General features: G+C 58.5%; 3 protein-coding genes across 5 annotated transcripts; 2 read left to right on the top strand and 1 right to left on the bottom strand.

Annotated features, from left to right (window-relative positions):
* The first annotated feature begins 292 nt into the window (after positions 1-292).
* Positions 293-3854, top strand: LGALS2 (galectin 2). The gene is made up of 5 exons (XM_038407550.2): positions 293-973; positions 1249-1338; positions 1708-1790; positions 2314-2473; positions 3660-3854. The coding sequence occupies exons 2-5, from the start codon at positions 1333-1335 to the stop codon at positions 3804-3806; spliced, it is 396 nt and encodes a 131-aa protein (XP_038263478.1). The 5' UTR covers positions 293-973; positions 1249-1332; the 3' UTR covers positions 3807-3854.
* A 2165-nt stretch (positions 3855-6019) lies between these two features.
* On the bottom strand, positions 6020-19937 carry CDC42EP1 (CDC42 effector protein 1). Of its 3 annotated transcripts, none has more exons than XM_043520451.1 (4): positions 19430-19937; positions 18743-19032; positions 10981-12079; positions 6020-9205 (listed from the first exon to the last, which is right to left on the bottom strand). In XM_043520451.1, exons 3-4 carry the CDS (start codon positions 11411-11413, stop codon positions 8370-8372), a joined length of 1269 nt encoding a protein of 422 aa, XP_043376386.1. In that variant the 5' UTR covers positions 11414-12079; positions 18743-19032; positions 19430-19937; the 3' UTR covers positions 6020-8369. The 3 variants fall into 3 exon arrangements, with proteins under 3 accessions (XP_043376386.1, XP_043376389.1, XP_038244085.1); XM_043520454.1 differs by having other exon boundaries at positions 10981-11908; XM_038388157.2 differs by lacking the exon at positions 18743-19032.
* On the top strand, positions 11935-14566 carry LOC119856795 (basic proline-rich protein-like). Its single transcript, XM_038404845.1, has 4 exons — positions 11935-12069; positions 12625-12921; positions 13006-13761; positions 14123-14566. Exons 1-4 carry the CDS (start codon positions 11935-11937, stop codon positions 14564-14566), a joined length of 1632 nt encoding a protein of 543 aa, XP_038260773.1.
* Positions 19938-19944: the final 7 nt, after the last annotated feature.

Below are 19944 nucleotides of genomic sequence, written 5' to 3'. Positions count from 1 at the left end.
TGAGTGACGGAGGGGAGGGGGTACAGAGGAGCGAGCGGCGTGTGGGGGGAGTCTTGGGGGAAGAGGTGGCGTGAGGACGGGGCCTTGGGGGAAGAGGCAGAGCAGGGGCGGGGTGGAGTGCAGGCGGAGTCCTGGTTCGGGTGCTGGTGCCTCCTCTCCGCTTCTGTGGAGCTTCGCTTCCGGTGCTCCAAAGGCGGTGGCAGGCCAGTGTGCCTTCAGAGGGGTGACCCACGCTGCCGCAGCATTTCCCCCCAGCACAACCGGCTGTTCTGGGGAGGCTTAACCTCCCCTGGCCTCTTATACACGCCGCCCATGGGGGTCTCCACCCCCTCACAAGACTTGGATGGCAGTTGGGCCAATGAACTCCCCAGGCTTCACCTGCAGGAGGTGCCAGGGAGCAGGGATTAATAACATGAGACTCAGCTGAGCAGGAACAGGAGGCGCCTGTATAAAGCCTGGGAGTGGGGAGCAGAAAGGGGCTACAGGGAAGTAGGCTGCAGTCACTGCCTGGCAGAAGGGCAGCATGGTTAGGACTACAGAGGATAGCCCACAGTTACTCCCTGGGAGGTGGGAGTTTGGGCTAGCAAACCCAGGGAGATGGGGAGAACCAGCAAGGTAGGAGAGGTTTGGGGGAAAGGCAGCAAAGTCTGGGATAGGTCAGAGGGCCCCTGAGCTGGAACCTGAAGTAGAGGGAGGCCTGGGTTCCCCTCCCAGCCACTGGGGAAATGGCTCTGATGAGGTAGTGTAAAGCAAGCTGCCTGGAACAGTTGGCCCCAAAAGTCTTTGATATCCCAGAAGGGGAGGACCATAATGGCCTGGCCGCAGGGCCAAGTCACAAACAGGAAGCTGCAGCTCCTGGAGCAAGAGGGGCTGCAGGGTGAGAGAATGAGATGAGCTGACAGACTGCCAGAGGAGGCCACAACACCTGGGAAGTGCTAATCCCTGGAGTGGCCAGGAGGAGGCTCCTCTAGTGGTGAGTGTGCCCCCAGAAAATGTCCCTTGGTGATTAAACCCCCTTGGGGTCAGGCAACTGGAGTAACTTTCCTGAGACATCAGAGTGCTGATCCCTTATCAGGGAACCGGGCTGGGGCTGGGGCAGGGTATTGCTCAAGATACCGTCAATTATTTGGTCAGAGGAAATTGGGGAGCTGATAATTCTTGGGGTCAAAGTCTCCTGGTTTATAGCCTTCCTCAATGGCTTGTAGGGGTGTGAGAGAGCTGTTAATGTATAACTCTCGGGGACACTAGGCCTATAAGATCTCCTGTGGGAGGTGTACCTGAGCCAGATCCTTCGCAGCTCCCAGCCGCGTCTGACCAGCACCAGCAAGGAGGATGTCTGTAAGGATTGCGGTGTCTCTCCATCTTTCCTTTTCTTGCTCTCAGCTATTCTCCTGTATCAGTGGGCTCTCACATTCTGCCTTTGTGTTTGCTGTCATCACACCCGCTCAGTCGTTCATTTCCCCTCTCCTTGCCAGCTCTCCGGTTTCCATGCCCACTCCCACCTTGTCCCCTTGCCAAGCAAGGAGTGCGGGCTGCCAGGATGGTCCTGGCTTGGTGCCATGAGGTGGCAACTGGAGGGCAGGGGACTTGCTCCTCGCCTTTGTCCCTGCTTGGGTGGAATTGCTGAGCTTCATTCCCTTTCATTTGGGGCGGGGGCGTGCATGGGTCACCCAGGGAGCCTTATGATGTCAGGTCTTTCTGCTGCAGGAGAAATTTGAAATCATCAACCTGGACTTGAAACCAGGGAGCACCCTGAAGATAAAGGGCAAGGTCTCCAGTGATGCTGAGAAGTGAGTGTGAGAGAGCTGTCTCAGACGAGGGGGGCATGGGCTGCAGAGATGGGGGCAGCACGCCAGTTTCCCTGGCTATCTGATGCAGAGATTAATCCTTCAGTCCATCTCTCTGTCTTGGTACTTATACAGCCACTATCACCCTAGTAATTGAGTGCTCCACAAATGTCCTGGCCCTGTCTGTGGATGGGGAAACTGAGGCACAGAGGTTAAAGTGACTTGCCTGTGGTCAGCCAAGGTGTCTGCAGCAGAGCTGGGAGCTAAGCCCAGCTCTCCTGAGTCCCGGGCTGGTGTCTGAGCCACAGGCCTGACCTTCCTCCAGGTAAGTGGCACTTGGGCCAGAAGCCCCAGCTCTCCCTAAAACTGGCAGGGCGGGGCCCTCTGTCTACCATGAAATTGGTAAAAGGAAAGGTGGGTGTAACTGATTCAACTGCCCTCCTTCGGGCATGGGTGGGGCTGCTGTAGCAGCAAGGCTGGCTCCGTGGGGGGATTCTCTAATGCCGGCTCCGTTCCCACCCTGCAGCTTTGTGATTAACCTTGGCAAGAGCACTAATGAGCTGGGGCTGCACTTCAACCCTCGCTTCAATGAATCCACCATCGTCTGCAACTCCAAATGCGCCAACTGCTGGCAGTCGGAGTACCGCGACAACCACCTCACCTTCTCCAAGGGCTCGGAGGTCAAGGTGAGGGGCTCCTGGGAAAGCGGGGTGGGGCTGGCAGCTGGATGAGCTGCCAGGTGCTTACTCGGCCTTCTTCCCCTCCTGGCTTGCGTCTGCAGGTGCTGTTTCTCCCTGCCAGCATCTCTGGCTCCTGCCCTCCTCATCGGCCTCCTCGAAGTCCCAATCCCCACAGACCCTGTTCTCTCGCCATTTAACCCTGCCCTTGCTGGAGGCTGCCTGTGACCTGCCTTCGAGAGCCCCTGTGCCTCTGCCCAGCAGGTGCTCATGCCTTCGCTGGGGGAAGGAGAGGGCTGTGGGGAGCAGATCGCTCTCCCCTCTCAGATCTGTATCCATCATTCTCTCCTTGCTCCCACCCCTTATTTTCTTCCCTCCAGTGCTTTGTGGAATGAGACTCTTGGGCCCCTATTTATAACCTCCCTTTGCCTTGGGCAGCTCTTTGTTTGCCTCTTAGCATTGCCCAGTTCGATCACCCTGTTTCTCTGTGGCTTGGAAACGGTTCCTTCTCCTTGCTCAGCGCTCCCCAGCTGGGCTGGGTGAGGCAGGGGAGTACCCGTGGGAAGGAGAGGATTCATTTCAGTGATCAGTTATTAGCTTTGTTCTTTAAAGAGTCCCAGGTCTGTCCTGTCCCCTCACACTGTCTGCGCTGGGGACTAGAAGTGGCATTTCCCCACTGTTGGTAACCCCAAGTCAGATCCACCAGTGGGGTAACAGTGGGCGAGCCAGTGGAGCAAGGCTCCTGCAGCCGCTGGTGTTTCATGTGCTGTTCCGCCCGATCCAGAGCAGGACTAAGCAATGCAGTGCTTTAAAACAGTGGCGGGTGCAGAAGCCTTGTCTACACTAGGGCTCCCTGTATTGCCACCCCAGTGCAGCTGAACCAGAGTTAGCAGCTGTGGGGGAGGCGTTGTCCCCAGTCTTCCGGTGTAGGCAAGAGCTCAACTTCCTGAGAGACAAGCTGGTCGCTCTGATTTCAGTGGGAGTTAGGTGCTTAAATACCTTTGAGGGTCTGGGCCTCTGGCACGCAACCCTGCAAGACGTTTACTGAGCTCCATTCCCAGCACCTTGCCTAAGGCCAGCAGAATCGGGGCCTCTCCACCCAGGCAGTAGGGACAGGTGCTTGCTGTTGCCAGCCAGTTGTTTGCATTTGATGCTAACTCCCCTCCCCGATTCTGTTCTTGCTTCCTGCTCGCAGTTTATCATCAACTTCCTGGGAGACAAGTTCAAGGTGAAGCTGCCGGACGGGCACGAGGTGGAGTTCCCCAACAGGCACGGCTACGACAAGATCAGCTATCTGAGTGTGAAGGGCGGGTTCAAAGTAATCTCCTTCAAACAAGATTAATGGGACCCGCTTCCCTCCTCTAATAAAAACCCCACATTTTGTCCCAACTGTGCTGGCTCCTGTGATTCCTTGGCCTTGATCTTTCAGCACCCAGTGCAGGAAAGGTTCTCAGGGGAACACCCCAAACCGGGCTCCCTATCTGTTGGGAAGAGGCGGCTGTCCGCTATTCTGGTAGGACGTCTTCTCTAGGCACCGGTGGGTGTGATTAGTGGAGTGGGAGATGGTGGCTGGGATGAAAACGTCTCCAGGGCCCCAGAAGGGGGTGCTGCCTGGGGTGCACTGAAAGAGTGGAGAGGAGTTCCCAAGCCTGAATGTGCAAAGGTGGGAAATGATTCTTTGGCAAGGTTAGGGTGCGCTTTCAGCAGGCTGGGATGAAGTGATGGCCCCGTGGAGACAAAGCCCAAGGCCTAGCTCAGTAGGAGGATGGTAATGTCCTGCACCTGCAGAACGCTTGCTCTCCAGGCTGGGGAACACTACCAGTGCAGGGGCAGATTGTCTCTCCTTGGTACTAACAGGATGCTGTCCCTAACCATGGAATTTCCCCACCAGCCGGTGTGAGAGGGGGCTTAGCCGCACAGCATCCTCCTTTTTTTTTTTTTTTTTTTTTTTTTTTTTCCCCCCCCCTGCTGCTGGTGATGGCTTATCTTAAGTGATCACTCTCCTTACAGTGTGTATGATAAACCCATTGTTTCATGTTCTCTGTGTATGTATATCAATCTCCCCTCTGTTTTTTCCACCAAATGCATCCGATGAAGTGAGCTGTAGCTCACGAAAGCTTATGCTGAAATCAAGTTGTCAGTCTCTAAGGTGCCCCAAGTACTCCTTTTCTTTTGCGAATACAGACTAACACGGCTGCTACTCTGAAACCTAGCAGCAGGAATGAAATTGCACAGGTGTTAATAAGCCTTGTATCCAGCAAGAGATAAGGAGACTATTCCTCTCTCTTTCCTTCTTATCACTGCATCTCTTAGCTGCTGGGAAATTCCAGCCGAGTTATCCATTGCCCAGCCTTTCCCATATCTTCTCAGTCAGCGTGGGCGGGAGAGAGAGGGCAGCTTTGGAATTGCCAGGGAATGAAACCTGTGTCCACTTGAGTCCTTCACGTGGGCTGGCACTACCTAAATGTCTGGTGAAACTGCTCTGGTTAAAGTTACAATGACTCACTCCAGAGGTCCACACGCCACAGGGAGAATGGCTCTGGAGAAAAACTGGCTCAGAGCATTATGGGTAACTTCCTCCTCCCCACCCCCTATGTATCTGAAATATAGGAACAGTCTTTGGTACCGGCAGGGGGCAGTCTTACCCTCCAACAGTACAGGACAAGGGGTTCCCAGCACAGGGAAAACAAAGACATTAGATGTGACCCTTAGCCGCACAAAGGGACATGCCTCCCCAGGTTTAAAGTGGCTTCAGAGAAGAGCCAACTTCTAACAATGGGGGGTCAGGAAGGGCTCATCCATAGTTGACTAGTGCAGGGTTCTTACTCCTTCCTCTCCAGCATCTGCTGCTGGCCACTGTCAAGTACAGGATACTGGGCTAGATTGCCCTCAGGTCGGGTCCAGTCTGGCAATGCATATGGCTAATGCTATGCTCAGGATATACAGATAGCAAACGTTAAGGTTATTTAGTTGGCAAAGGCCAAGCATTGAAGAGACTGATATTTAGAGAGATTCCAATGAAGGAGCATACACTGCTCCTTCCCTTCTACTTCCACCGTGCTCCGGTGTCTAAGAGAATCATTCAGTAAAATGCAGAACAAATATGTTGTCGGCTTGTGGAACTCACTGCTGCAGGCTCAAGCGCTAGGGCTGATTGATAACATTTGTAGCCAGGCTGGCTATGAGCAGGGTAATCAGGGCTCTAGATGTGAGGTGTAAACTGGTCTCTGCGGGGGTCAAGATGGAACCTCCTCACCCTGGCCAGCACTATTGGGGTTTTGCTTTCCTCTGATGCAACACGTATGGGTGATGGCAGGAGCGTAGGGACCAAAATGGTTGGTCCAGTGATCTGAGATGGGGTAGCAAATCCTATTTTCCCAGGACTAGAAGTGCAGAGCATATCAATGCAGGGAGGGGGGTCAGGCACTTGATGCTGGGAGTAGAGGACTCCCTGGAGTCTGAAAGTGCAGAGAGAGTAGACCGATTTGCTGCTGTTCTGCAGGCTCAAATCCTGGGGCTGGCTGGGGAATAGGGAAAAACCACCAGAGGAGAGGCTAGTATCAAAAACAGTTTTAATAAGATCAATCATAAGTGCACAGGCTGCAGAGGGAGACAGCTGGGATGTTCCTTGTGGGTGGATCTTTGGTATGAAGTTTCTGTGACAAGCTGGAATGAGCAGGGCAAGGAGGCGAGCCTGAGGAAGACCCTGGGTGGGAGCAGTGAGGGGTAACAATGGTTGCAGGCTCTGGACTCTACACTCAAGAGCCCTGCTGGGCACCTGTAGTTCCCATTCACTTCAGCTTCAGCCCTCTCTTAGGGGCAGCCTGCCCCACAGCTGAGCAGCTGCCTGCAATATGGCTGAGGGCGCTGGATGAGATCAGTCAGCTGGCAGCTCCAGGGCCTGTGTGGGAAGCAGCACGGACTGCTAGGATTCTTTCTCCCCCTCCCCCTGGGACGTCAGAGCCTGGTTATTATGCTCTCGTGTGTTCCCTGATAGATACAGACCCCGGGGCGACTGGGCAGCAGGCGTGTGGGCACGGAATCCCGCCAGCCACAGGCTCGCGGGCCCTGGGCAAACAATGGGCACGCTGTGTGGGCCAGCAGAATGATCTCACCCCGCAGTCATTCCTGCCGTGGCACAAAGCCTCCTCTGTGTGAACGTGTCCACATGCAGGACAGCATGGGGAGCAGCTCCTTCCATAGAGGCTGCGTTGCCCAGAGACAGAAGGAGCACAATGAGCAGCCCCTCACCCCCCGCCAGCAAAAGGATACCGGAAGGGGGAAGTGTGTTGGAGGGGGGTGAGTTTAGACCCCTCTAAATAGTGTCAGCGGGAGCCCATCCCTGGAACAGCTGCCCAGACCAAGGGCAGCTCCCATTTCAACTGCCTGGGTTGAATGCTATAGCACAGAGAAAATGTTCTTGTTGTAAGAGGGGGTAAAAGGGAGTATTGGAGTTTGGGGGTGTCCCCTCTGGGGTCCACGAGGGGCAAGGGCAACAGGACCCTGGCATCTCCCTTATTCTGCCTGATTACTGGAGTCACAGCATTGCCAACACTAACAACTTTGTTGCAACTCTCGCGCTATTTGGTGTTTCCCCTGAAGGCCCACCTGCCAAAGCCACTTACTGCCTGAGCCTCCCAGCTTTCATTACACAACAACAGGAAGTTTCTAGCTCTCCCGGTTGAGGGGGAAACATTGAAAACGGGCCCCCCTGCGCAGTCCAGCACCGGAGGGCAAATGGAAAGAACCCACCAATTACATCTTTGAAAAATCACAAGTTTTGGCACCTGACTCTGGCAGGGCTCCTTGGTGCCCAGGTTAAGGGTCATGGCATGATTTCCCCAGCCATGCTGCATTTGGATACCAAGTCATTGCTGGCTGAACCCCCACCTCCGCTGAGCCACCTGTTTTGCTGCTCTGAATACCTCCCTGAGGACAGTGTGGCAGGAACTTGGGGGGGGGGGGCAGTGGCCGCTCCTCCCCAAAGCTGTAGAGTGGAGCAGCTGGCTCTCTGGACCCAGCCTCAGAGCCTCCAGCTCACGGTAGTGATGGAGGATAGGAGCCACACCTGCCTTTCTCCTGGAGCACAGCCCTGCATCAGCTCAAGGAAGGAGGGCCACCCCACTCAGATGGGAGGACTCCTCACTCTGCTGTCTGCTCCCTGGGGAGGGGAGAGGAACCGGATTGCTGTGCCCCTGGAATGGCCACTGGGGGCAGGGGAGGCCCCTGAAACTGGATGGCTAGGGCAGGAGGGAATGAGGAATTAGCTAGCCCAGCTGGCATGGCTGCTGGCTGAAGGCAACAGAAATGGCGAGGGCTGGTACGAGCTGTGTGAGACTTGCGGACAGGGCTGTGTGGTGCTGCGTGGCAGAACCAGGTTCAGTACCTAGGCCCAGCCTTGTGCTGGGAGAACGGCCAAGAGTGCTCAGGCCCCAGGGAAGAGGGAGAATGCTGTATTGCTCCAGCCGGGGGTGGATGACTTAGAAAGCAAGCCTGCCCCAGGCCTCTAGCTCAGGGAGATGCGGGGGAGCGAGCCGTGCGGCTGGAGTGCTCTTTCTGATCAGCTCCTCTTCCTTGCTTGCTGGGGGCTCGGTGACCTGACAGGAACATTCCCTTACCAGCCCAGCCTCCCAGGGGGCGGGCGCCTCATTTTGAACGACAGCAAGGAGTGGGGGGAAGGAACATGTGATCATTGCGATTTCCCCATTAGCACGACCTGCCCTTTGGGGAAGGCGAGGCCTGCCCAGGGCGCTGGGTGGATCAAAGAACTGCTTCCCCTGCCTCCATCCCCACCAACTTTCTGCGGCAGGAGGCTTCACAGCTCCCAAGGGGCACTGGCCCCCAGACAACTGACATCTCTTGGGAAGGGCTGGGGAGTCCCAAGGCCACAAGAGACGGTGGTTGTTCAGACCTTCACTTCATCATCCTCTTCCTCCTCATCGGCATACTCAAAGGAGTCGCTGCGGCCCTCCCTAGCTATGGCCTCCCCTTCTGGCACAGCTGAGAGCGCAGCCTCCTCTTCTTCCTCCTCCTCGCTGTGACTCCACCCAGCCTCGTCCGCCCGCCACGAGCCGACAACTGGGCTCTTCCGGGGACCCTCCTCCTCCTCCTCCAGGCTGCAATGTGCACCTCTCTCGCTGTAGTGGCGAGCCAGGACCTGGGCAGCCTGGTGGAACTCTCCCGCCTCCATGCTGCAGTCATTCCAGTGCCCCTGCCACAGGCTGTCTTTTGGGAGCGCCCCCGGCTCCTCAGCGGGTGTTAAGCCCCATGCAGGGCTCCGGTGCCCACTCTCAGCATAGGCAGGCCCCTCCTCAGCATGCTCTAGGGCATAAGCATCTCCATTGGCATGCACCAAGTGTCCTGATGGGGAGCTGGCCCCCTGCCTTGAGCGGCCCCAGAGGCTTTCTGCCATGTCGCCCTCTATACACCTGGCATGGGGTGTCCCTGATCCCTGAGGGACCCCGACCTCAATCCACTCGCCATGCAGGGCAAGGGACGACGCAGCCTGACCGCCAGCCAGGGCTCTGTCTTCCTCCCTCTCCTCCCACTTGACACTGCTGTCCATGGTTTCTGTGAAGCTGATGACCTGGAGGAGCTCGCTCATCAGGGAGGGCCCGAGGTCCAGGCGAAAGGACAGCAGGGAGTCCGAGCGCTGGAGCTCTGCTTCTGCGGGGAAGGAGCTTTCCCGGGCCTTCTCTGAGCGCGGAGCACGCGGGATGGTGCAGAACCCGGACTCCAGCCCTGAAAGGACAAGGAGCCTTTGGTGAGAGGGAAGCCTCTGATGCCATGCAAGAGCCAGGGGGAGGCAGCAACTGTCACACTGGGTGGGGATGGACTGGGCTGTACTATGGGAGACTGGGACCAGTGACTGTATGTGAACGGGGATAGACAAGTCATGTCAGCTGGTCTATATTGGGATCAATCACTCTCATATGGACCACTTTGCTAAACAGCCTAGAACCAGTTTCACCCGCGAGTGACTGTTCTGTATTGGGAAAGTCTGGCCTGTACTAGTGAAAACTAGCACCAGTTACATTCCATTGTAACGTGACTAGCCTGTACTAGGGAAGATGGGAATCGGTCCCACTGTTAAAGGAACTGCTCAGTGCTGGACACTCATGGCCTAGCCATATCGGAAGATAACTGCACAATGCTGGAACTGGTCTCCGCCAAGAGTTGAGAGGGTGACGGGTGACCAGCCCGGGGAAACGATTTCCTCTGGAACGGCTGTATAACCTGTGCCCAGCAGATGGCAGCATTGCACCATGCCACCTTCGCTGCCCCCTCGGCTCAACCTCTGTTCCTCCCTGGCCCAGCCACGCCTGCACCGGTCACACTGACCTGAGCATTAGTGCCCCGGGAAATGCTGAGCTTGGAGAATGTGGCCTTTGTGCTAAAGAACCCAGGCCCCGGCACCCGCCAGAGCCTCGCTCATATGAAGCCAGGGCTGAGGGGCCTGGGCAGGGAGCCAGGGCTGAAAGGGGACAACCGGGAGGGGCATCAGCAGAGCCATAGGGGCATGGAGAGGGGGCACTGGATAAGCAGGGGGAGCTGCAGGCCTGGAAATAGTAACAACGCTGAGCTCTTCCGCAGTGCATTTTCTCAGCAGATGTTAAAGCGTTTTACATCATCCCCATTTTACAGGTGGGGAAACGGAGGCATGGGACAGGGAAGTGACTTGCCCAAGCTCACCCAGCAGGCCAGCGACACCGCTGGGAAATAGAGCCCAAGTCTCCTGACTCCCAGTCCAGTGCTCTAGCCATGAGGCCACTGCCTCCCACTGGGCTGCGTCGGCAGAGCTGACTGGCTGTGGGGGCATCGCCTGCTGTCTACTCTCGGGAGCAGTGAAGTTCACCTAAATCACCCCCCACTCCTTTCTTCGCTGTGCTGCTGGAGATGACCCTTCTGTGTGAATGCCAGCAGCATAGCCTCTCCCTCGGGGCTTCCCCTCCACACTGGATGGACCAGTCCCAGAGGGGCACACAGGCTCGATGGCCCATTCTCACCCTGAGGCTGCCAGGGGGACAGTGAGTCTCCCTTGCTGTCTGTGAACAAGTTTCTCTTATAGGAGGTGGCTCGAGACCTGCCCCCACCCACCGACTTATTTCCCACAGGCCACCAACTGGCCATCAGAAGGGAACAATCTTGGGTTACTACCATCCCAGCACTGGCCTGGAGCTGGTGGATCAGAGGTGAGAAACTATATCCCACTCATAATGGCCTGAGCTCTCCAGGGCCTTTAACAGGTGAAGTCGAAGGTGAAGTTGGTGCAGGGGAGGAACAACTGGGGGTTAGGGGTGTATCTCAGAAAGGATCATTCTGGGATTCTTTGGGACCAGGAACTCCATTGATCATAGCTCTTAAATAGTCCGGTCCATCCAGAGATGGAGATTGCACAGATGGGGAAACTGAGGCACAGGGGGGCAGGGCAGGAACTTGCCCTGGATTCAGCGACACAGCTGGGAATAGCACTGAAGTCTCCGAAGCCCATGCCTCCCCCTTACAGGATCACTCACCATAAGCATAGTGTGTATCAGAAACGTTGTTTGGAGTGCTCTTGAAGGCGAACTTCCCAGTCGGGCTGCTGCCCCCATAGGTCCCCTCATTGAGCTGCGGCAGCGACACGGCGTTCTTGATGATGGGCGAGATGTCTGGGGGGGCAGGCGAGGCTTCGGCCTTGCCCCCGCTGCCCCGGTTCCTCAGCGGCGTCCTCCGCACATGCCGCAGGGTCCGGGCGAAGAAGTTGTTGGCTTTGGCCGTCTCGGTGCCGCCGTGGTTGCTGAGGAAGGAGGTATCCCCGAAGACGTCCCCGCCGCGCCCCACGTGCATGGTGTGCCGGAAGTCCCCCAGAGGTGGGCTGATCATGTCCGGCGTCAGCTCCGATTTCAACCGGCGTTTGCCGTGGGAGCCCGACACCCAGCCGAGCACCGGTAGCTTCCCAAGACTCATGTCACACCCCGTTGTTACTCCACACCCTCTCCCCTAAAACACAGGAACCCGGCCTTCAGTGGGGAGGGGTGCAAATTCCAGAGGGGTCAGAGTGGCTTGTCACGCCCACGGACTCCCCATCACTCATGCTACCCCCTCCTTTTGGCCGTGTCGTGTCCTGGGCCAGGCAGCTGCTCCTGATCTTTGGAGATGAACTCCGAGCTGCTGAGGGGGAGCGTGGTCCTGTCTTTATTCTGGTTCAGCGTTCCTTCTCGATAATTGCTCTCCACAGTACTCATTAAACTGCGCAGGGGAGGCTTTCCTGAACCGGCTCACCGCTGGCAGCTTTTGCTATTGAATGCAGGCCTCTGGATCATCATATCTCCAGGAAGAGCCCCAGGGTGGGTGCAGGGAGTCCCGCTTGGCCCTGGGCAGGTAGGACGGCAGGGCTGGGGCAAAGGTATCTCCAAGGAGTCCGTCGTGACCTTGGCTGCTGCCGCTGGAGCTCTCGTGCGGCTGGAAGTAAGCAAAGCTGGGGATTAATGTTAATCCGCCGTCCTCCGTCCTCCGTCTCCCAGCTTCCGCTCCCTCCGCCTGCTAGCGTGGGAGCGGCTCGCAGACAGGGCAACAGGTCACGGCCGAAGGGGGGATCTCAGGGCAAACTCCTTGATCCTGATGTAAGACGGCCTAAAAATGACAACAGCAAAGGTGAAGGCTCAGGCTGAGATTTTCTGACTGTTCTGGCTGCAGGAGTGAGTTACCAGGGTGCTCCGCAGGGTTCCTGCCAGGAATGGGTAATGCCAACGCCAGGGGAGGGACAGGCCAGGTGAAATAAGAATGGACACTCTGGACCTGTGCCCGCTCCCGCACCTGTGACTGTACTTATCTCTGAACCTGTGTTCAACCCCCAACCTGTGCCCAACCCCGCATCTGCCCCCGCCTTCGAACCTGCGCCCGGTCCCACCCCCCGACCCCGCATCCGCCCCCGCCTTCGAAACTGCGCCCTGTCCCACCCCCCGACCCCGCATCTGCCCCCGCCTTCGAACCTGCGACCGATCCCACCCCGACCCCGCATCTGCCCCCGCCTTCGAACCTGCGACCGATCCAACCCCGACCCCGCATCTGCCCCCGCCTTCGAACCTGCACCCGGTCCCACTCCCGACCCCGCAGCTGCCCCCGCCTTCGAACCTGCGACCGATCCAACCCCGACCCCGCATCTGACCCCGCCTTAGAACCTGCGCCCGGTCCCACCCCCCGAGCCCGCATCTCCCCCCGCCTTCGAACCTGCGACCGATCCCACCCCGAACTCGCATCTGCCCCCGCCTTCGAACCTGCGACGGATCCAACCCCGACCCCGCATCTGCCCCCGCCTTCGAACCTGCGACCGATCCAACCCCGACCCCGCATCTGCCCCCGCCTTCGAACCTGCGCCCGGTCCCACCCCCGACCCCGCAGCTGCCCCCGCCTTCGAACCTGCGACCGATCCCACACCGACCCCGCATCTGCCCCCGCCTTCGAACCTGCGCCCGGTCCCAACCCCCGACCCCGCAGCTGCCCCCGCCTTCGAACCTGCGACCGATCCCACACCGACCCCGCATCTGCCCCCGCCTTAGAACCTGCGCCCGGTCCCAACCCCCGACCCTGCATCTAACCCGCCTTCGAACCTGCGCCCGGTCCCACCCCCCGACCCCGCATCCGCCCCCGCCTTCGAACCTGCGACCGATCCAACCCCGACCCCGCATTTGCCCCCGCCTTCGAACCTGCGACCGATCCCACCCCGACCCCGCATCAGCCCCCGCTTTCGAACCAGTGACCGATCCCACCCCGACCCCGCATCAGCCCCCGCCTTCGAACCTGCGCCCGGTCCCACCCCCGACCCCGCAGCTGCCCCCGCCTTCGAACCTGCGACCGATCCCACCCCGACCCCGCATCAGCCCCCGCTTTCGAACCTGCGACCGATACCACCCCGTTCCCACATCAGCCCCCGCCTTAGAACCTGCGCCCGGTCCCACCCCCCGACCCCGTATCTGCCCCCACCCTTGAACCTGCGCCCGGTCCCACCCCCCGACCCCGCATCCGCCCCCGCCTTCGAACCTGTGACCGATCCAACCCCGACCCCGCATCAGCCCCCGCTTTCGAACCTGCGACCGATACCACCCCGTTCCCACATCAGCCCCCGCTTTCGAACCTGCGACGGATCCCACCCCGACCCCGCATCAGCCCCCGCTTTCGAACCTGCGACCGATCCCACCCCCGACCCCGCATCTGCCCCCGCCTTGGAACCTGCGCCCGGTCCCACCCCCGACCCCGCAGCTGCCCCCGCCTTCAAACCTGCGCCCAACCTCGCATCTGCCCCCGCCTTCGAACCTGTGACCGATCCAACCCCGACCCCGCATCTGCACCTGTCTTTGAACCTGTGACTGATCCCACCCCCACCTCACATCTGCCTCCGCCTTCGAACCTGCGCCCGGTCCCATCCTCGATCCGCATCTGCCCCCGCCTTCGAACCTGCGCCCGACTTCGCATCTGCCCCCGCCTTTGATCCTGTGACCGATCCAACCCCACATCTGCCCCCGCCTTCAAACTTGCGCCTGGTCCCACCCCCGACCCTGCATCTGCCCCCGCCTTTGAACCTGCGACCGATTCAACCCCGACCCCGCATCTGCACCTGCGACCGATCCCACCCCGACCCCATATCTGCATCTGCCTTCGAACCTGCAACCGATCCAGCCCCGACCCGAATCTGCCCCTGCCTTCGAACCTGCGCCCGGTCCTACCCCCGATCCCGGAGCTGCACCTTCCTTCGAACCTGTGCCCGACCTCGCATCTGCCCCCGCCTTCGAACCTGTGTCCGGTCCCACCCCCGACCCCGCATCTGCCCCCGCCTTCGAACCTACGCCCGGTCCCACCCCCGACCCCCCATCTGCCGCCGCTTTCGAACCTGCGCCTGGTCCCACCCCCGACCCCGCATCTGCCCCCGCCTTCGAACCTGCGATTGATCTCACCCCTGACCCTGCATCTGCCCCCGCCTTCGAACCTGCGACCGATCCCACCCTGACTCCGCATCTGCCCCCGCCTTTGAACCTGCTCCCAGTCCCACCCCCGATCCCGGAGCTGCACCCGCCTTCGAACCTGCGTCCGACCTCGCATCTGCCCCCGCCTTCGAACCTGTGACTGATCCAATCCCACATCTGCTCCCGCCTTCGATCCTGCGCCCGGTCCCCCCCCGACCCCGCATCTGCCCCCGCCTTTGAACCTGCGCCCGGTCCCACCCTGACCCCGCATTTGCTCCCGCCTTCGAACCCGCGCCCGGTCCTACCCCGACCCCATATCTACACCTGCCTTCGAACCTGTGACCAATCCCCCCCCACCCCACATCTGCACCCGCCTTCGAACCTGCAACCGATCCAACCCTGACCTTGCATCCGCCCCCGCCTTTGAACCTGTGCCCGGTATGACCCCCGACCCCACATTTGCCCCCACCTTCAAACCTGTGCCCGGTCCCACCCCTGACCCTTCAGCTGCACACACATTCGAACCTGCGCCTGACCCCACCCCCGACCTCACATCTGCCCCCACCTTCGAACCTGCGCCTGGTCCCAACCCGAACCTGCGCCTGACCTCACCCCGACCCCACATCTGCATCCGCCTTCGAACCTGCACCCAATCCAACCCCGACCCCGCATCTGAACTTATACCCACCCCCAACCCTATGCCTGCCCACCCTCGCACTTGCGCCTGACCTATGTCTCACTCCACTGCTGAATTTGTAACCACTCAGACCTGTGTCCGAGCCCAACCAGGAGGGTAGCTAGAAGGGGAAAGAAATACATTAATTATTATGATTACTAGGGAATATGTTTGCATTTCTATGGCAACTTCTCTCCAAGGATCACAAAGCTCTTCACCAATGCTACTGTATTAAACATCAGCCCTTGGGGCTCCCATTCTGGAGGCAGGGAAACTGAGTGACAGAGAGGCAATGTGACTTGTCCAAGATCATCCATCCAGCCAGTGGCAAAGCTGGGATTGGAAGCCACCTCTCAGTCTGTGCACAGATCTGTCCCTAAATATTACAGTGATAGGCATGCTGGAAATAAGTAGGTAGACTGTGTCAGTAGGTCAGGTTGTCTCTGGGCTCCCGGTCCCAGGTTAAGCCATGTTTCTCTCCTAGCAGACTCCCAATCTCGCTTTCCAGCCCTGAATGGTCAGGGCAGCTGTTCAGATTTGCATTGTGGGGTATTGCCATTTCAGGATCTCCTGGAGGCTGCTCCACTCCTTACGTGGGCAGTGGGCTCCCCTCCAGGCCTCCACTGAGCAGTCCTCTGCCAACACAGCGAGTGCATACTCAATGGGTCAAATGCTGCTGGCACTTTGGCATGTTCCCCCTGCACAGGTAAGCTCAGTCCCAGGGCCAGAGGCTGAAGACACCTTGGTTCCTACACTGAGGGGCAGGGCTGGGTCCTTCAGCAGGATTAGTGGCAGGGAGATCATGCTGCCTTGAGAGCGAGCCAGACAGGCTGCTGGCTGGGCTGGGGTCTGGAGGACTCTTGGAGGGTTGGGGGTGAGATTACTTATAGCCCAGGCCCTGAGGTTCTGCCTTGCAGCTGGAAAGCACAGATATCCTCCGTGGCTGTATGTGTATGGGACTGGGGCGGGGGGTGATGGTGCGGAGGAAGTAAGGTGGAGGAGGAATGCCAGCCGAGACTCTAGGAGATCAATGATAAACCCAGCTGATACCCCCCACCAGTGGCATTTCCAGTGCTCTTTGGCCCCTTTCCCCAACAGAGCCACCCTTTGTCCTGTCCCTAGCTGCGCTCCCAGCCTATTTCAGCCTCCCGCTTTGTGCTCCCCTCCCCACCATGTGCCCCTGTGCTGCCATCCGCAAGTCACCTTGACGGGGAGCAGGTGCCAGAGAGGGCTATGCTCCGGGAACGCTGGCCACGAATCTCCGTCAATGCTGGTGCCACGTGTCCTTTCCCACCCCAGCCTTGTTTGCTCACCCAGGGCCCCTCTTATCTGCCAGGGGTAGAGGTAGGCAAATGGAAAACAAAACTCCCCTTGAAATCCACTGCAACCATTGGCTGTTTCCCTGGGGATGGGGGGGGCAGGGAGCCTGTTTCCCAGGGTTCTCTATGCCCATGGCTCCCAGGGCCCTGCCTCCTTGCTAATGGAGAAACTGGGGGAGCTCTCTCTTCTCAGCTGAGAGCTGCCAGGCATGGGGTGTGGGGGGGGGGGGGCTGGGTTTGAGGATCAGCCAAGCCTGGCTACAATGGGGATCCAGGCTTCCCCTCTGGGCTGGGCTCTTACGGGGCTGGGCTGTGTGAATTTCCCACTGCCTCCAGCTGGGGAGCAGGGTTGGCTCCCCCCTGAAGACCCCCTCACCCCATCCACAGCTTGCATCTGCTGGGCCAGGCAAGAAAAGGACAGGGGTGAGGAGAGCAGGGGAATTTGCCGGGGCCCTGCCTGCCCCCTGCAGCCTTGCTGAGCTATCCGGGGCCAGGAAGAGCCGAGCCCCCCATGCAGAGCAGGCAGTGGGGCAGCTGAGACAGTTCCCAGCACTCCAGCTCCCCTGGCCTTGGGCCAGGCTCAGAGAACAGGGAGAGGGGATGAGCTGTGCCCCTGCATTTCCCCCCCAGGAGTCTCCCTCTCCTTGAGGCACACGGTGCCCAGATGCTCAAAGCTACAGTGGGACTCAGATCAGAAAGAAGAGGGAAAGGGGGCAAGAGAGAGATGGTGTTCAGCAAAAGGCCCATCTGGACTGGGGGTTGTGGGCCCATTCCCTGCTTGGCGGGATCCTTGGAGGGGGAGGCGGGTACTTTTTTCCCCTTCGTTCTTTCCCTCACTACCACAAAAATGACTAGCCCACAACCACAGTCTGGATTTCAGCAGCTCCCACTGCCTCTAGCTGGCACTGCCCTCCCCTGCAATGCCAAACCCAGGCTGCAAGGCAGGCCTTCTGTCTCCGGCCTGTCCCCGTCACCCCTTTCCTTCTTGCCTGTCAGCCCCTGCTAGTGTGTGGCCATTCAAAGTCAACAGAAGCTCTCCGAACCCTGCCCGCCCACCCGGTCTCTCTCGTTTTCAGCTCCACTCCATTTATTCTTTCATCCAAGTGAAACGCGTGATTCTCTGAGCAAAGGGTCAGCCAGGGCATGCGTTCTATTCCTTATGCTCAAATCAATTTGTTAGTCTCTAAGGTGCCACAAGTCCTCCTTTTCTTATTCCTCCTACTGTCTGTGTTACAGCCCATCACTGCAACGGCTGGGCCCTTTCCCTCTCCAACAGCCCCCCTTCTCCTTAATCCTCCCCCCATCTCCCCTTCCCCCAAGAGGCCCCAAAAGGCAAGCCACCATCAGATTGCCAACATCTTTCCCCCCTCTCCAGACTCCCCACTCCCTAGCTTCAGCTGGTTTCCACTGGTTTGTCTCCCCAGGAAGAAACTGTTATTCTCACTGGGATGGGCAGAAAGCAGAGAGGGGAAAAGTGATCCAGATGGGCAGGGCTGCCAAACGCAGACTCCCCCACCACATGCCCGCCCCAAGGGCGTAAAGGCTCAAGAGGGAGAGGAGATGTCCAGGGTGGTCTGAGGAACAATGGGATGGAGAGGAGCGAAGAGAAATTTGGGCTGGGGATTGGGAGAACATTCCTAGCTCTGAGGGTCTACCAAGCTGTGGAAAAGTCTCCCAGAGGAAATGTTAGCAGCCCCATTGCTTGGGTCACGTAGAGCTAGACTGGACCACGCTATAAGGGATGCTGTAGGGGACAGCCCGGTGCTGAATGGCCTAGACAGGACCATCTCCAGCTCCTCTGAGTGCAGGAGAAATGCAGGCTGCGTGTGCTGGAATAAAGCGACTCAGCTCCCGGGCCGCCTGCTGCTATATATAGAGAGCACCTAGGGGTTTTTCCGAACAGACCCGCTTTGAGGCTGAGGCTGGAATTCCAAACACAGCACTTTTTGCCCCCCCAACCCCCCCCAAAATTCTCCATTTCCTGTTAGGAGAAAAAGTCTCTCTCAGACCCTGCAGGAATGGGTGGCCATAGGACAGCAGAGGGAACCCTACAACCCTCCCAGCTCTCCTGCTGCCTCAGTGCCCCTTCTTCCCCCTCTTCTTCTGCACCCCTTCCTCCACCCCCCCATCCTCTCTCTTTTGCCATATCCCCCTTCCTCTCCTCCCCCCTCCTTCCACATTCCCCTCTTCCCTTCTCCTGCTGTATTTCCCTTTCCCCCATTCCCTACCCCCTCCTTCAAACCCCCTGTTCTCCAGCACCCCCACATACGCTTTCCTTCGCTTGCCCTCTGCTCCACTGAACTTTCCCCCATGCCCATCAAGTCTTAACTTTAGCTTTTACCTTTTTGAAAAAAAAAAAAAAAAAAGAGGTTTTAAAAAAGAAAAGTTCTCAGAGGTTTCAAACGTTCCCCATGGCTCCCGGTGAAGTGCTGCCCGCACCGCCGCTCCCAGGGGAGGTGACCCCCTTTTCCCACTCCTTGGGGGCTGGCTCCTCAGCAGTCTCCCCCTTCTCTGCGCTGTTCCTTGGCTGCTATGCAGGAGCCCTGCTGCCAGTGGAGGGAGGGAGAAGGGAATGGGGAGGGGATGTGGGAGCAGTGGGTGGGGTCTCCACATTTACTGACCAATCCCTAGCTGTCTGGGAAAGGAGGGGAGAGAAAAAGAGGGAATTAGTCCAACTGTCCAGGAGAAAAGATTGCAGGAGCTCCTGTTCTGCCCCGCCACTGCCCGGGTCGGCAGCATCTCACCCTCATCAAGAGAGCAGCCTCAGAGAACGCCAGCGTCCAGTTGAGTCTGTCTATCAGGAAGCCATGGTTGGATGGCAGGTTCCTTGCCCCAGCCTGTATGTGCCGTGGGACAGCACTGCCCACAGGTGACTGGGTGTGGCCAGCAAGGCTAAGAATTGTGGCAAGATGCACACCTCACTAAGAACATGTCTGAGGGCGTCCCAGTCCTTGAGAGCTCTGAGATTCACCTCCCTCACCCCACTTTTACTCCAGGATCGCCCCTGCCACACACATCCCCTTCTTACCAGCAAGGAATGGGGAGAGCTCTGGCTGGCTTGGAGGGAGGGTCCCATTAGTAGAGTTGAGCAGGGTCTCTGGGTAGGGTTGGAAGGAAGGTCTTGTTAGGGGCACTGAGCAGGGTGGGGACAGAGGGTTTCACTGGCAGCAGCGTGCAGGGTCAGGAAAGATGGTGTTTTGGAGCAGGACGTAGGCAATCTTGCCTAGAGGTCAGAGCAGGAGTCCACGTTGGGGAACAAAGCCAAGAATCTGCACGAGAGTCAACTGCCAGTTACCAGAGCTGGGACCAAGTCAGAGTTGGGTCCAAAGTCAGAGTCAGAGCTCGGACTGGTCACTGATGGCTGGAGGCGACACATAAGGGCAGGAACGGGATGACAGACAAGGATCAGGTACAGGGCAGGAGCACCCCCAGGGGAACAGGAGCCGAACAGGAACCAGGAGCAGGGTTGGATGCAGGAGGCAGGCACAAATAGGCACCAACACAGCCACAACAGGAAACCATCTTGTCACTCAGACAAACTTC

This window comes from Dermochelys coriacea, chromosome 1 (genome assembly GCF_009764565.3).
Source record: "Dermochelys coriacea isolate rDerCor1 chromosome 1, rDerCor1.pri.v4, whole genome shotgun sequence".
Lineage (NCBI taxonomy): Eukaryota > Metazoa > Chordata > Testudines > Dermochelyidae > Dermochelys > Dermochelys coriacea.
This window is presented reverse-complemented; position numbering and strand designations above follow the sequence as displayed.

Bases quoted from the DNA above. Each gene is read 5' to 3' on its own strand.
- LGALS2 (XM_038407550.2), top strand. The intron at 1,791-2,313 runs GTGAGTGTGAGA...CCCACCCTGCAG, and splicing joins GTCTCCAGTGATGCTGAGAA to CTTTGTGATTAACCTTGGCA. The intron at 2,474-3,659 runs GTGAGGGGCTCC...TCCTGCTCGCAG, and splicing joins CCAAGGGCTCGGAGGTCAAG to TTTATCATCAACTTCCTGGG.
- CDC42EP1 (XM_043520451.1), bottom strand. From the start codon at position 11,413: ATGAGTCTTGGGAAGCTACCGGTGCTCGGCTGGGTGTCGGGCTCCCAC. The intron at 9,206-10,980 runs GTGAGTGATCCT...TTGTCCTTTCAG, and splicing joins TGATACACACTATGCTTATG to GGCTGGAGTCCGGGTTCTGC.
- LOC119856795 (XM_038404845.1), top strand. From the start codon at position 11,935: ATGTTAATCCGCCGTCCTCCGTCCTCCGTCTCCCAGCTTCCGCTCCCT. The intron at 12,922-13,005 runs GTCCCAACCCCC...CCCCCGCCTTAG, and splicing joins CGCCTTCGAACCTGCGCCCG to AACCTGCGCCCGGTCCCAAC. The intron at 13,762-14,122 runs GTGACCGATCCA...CAACCGATCCAG, and splicing joins CTGCCCCCGCCTTCGAACCT to CCCCGACCCGAATCTGCCCC.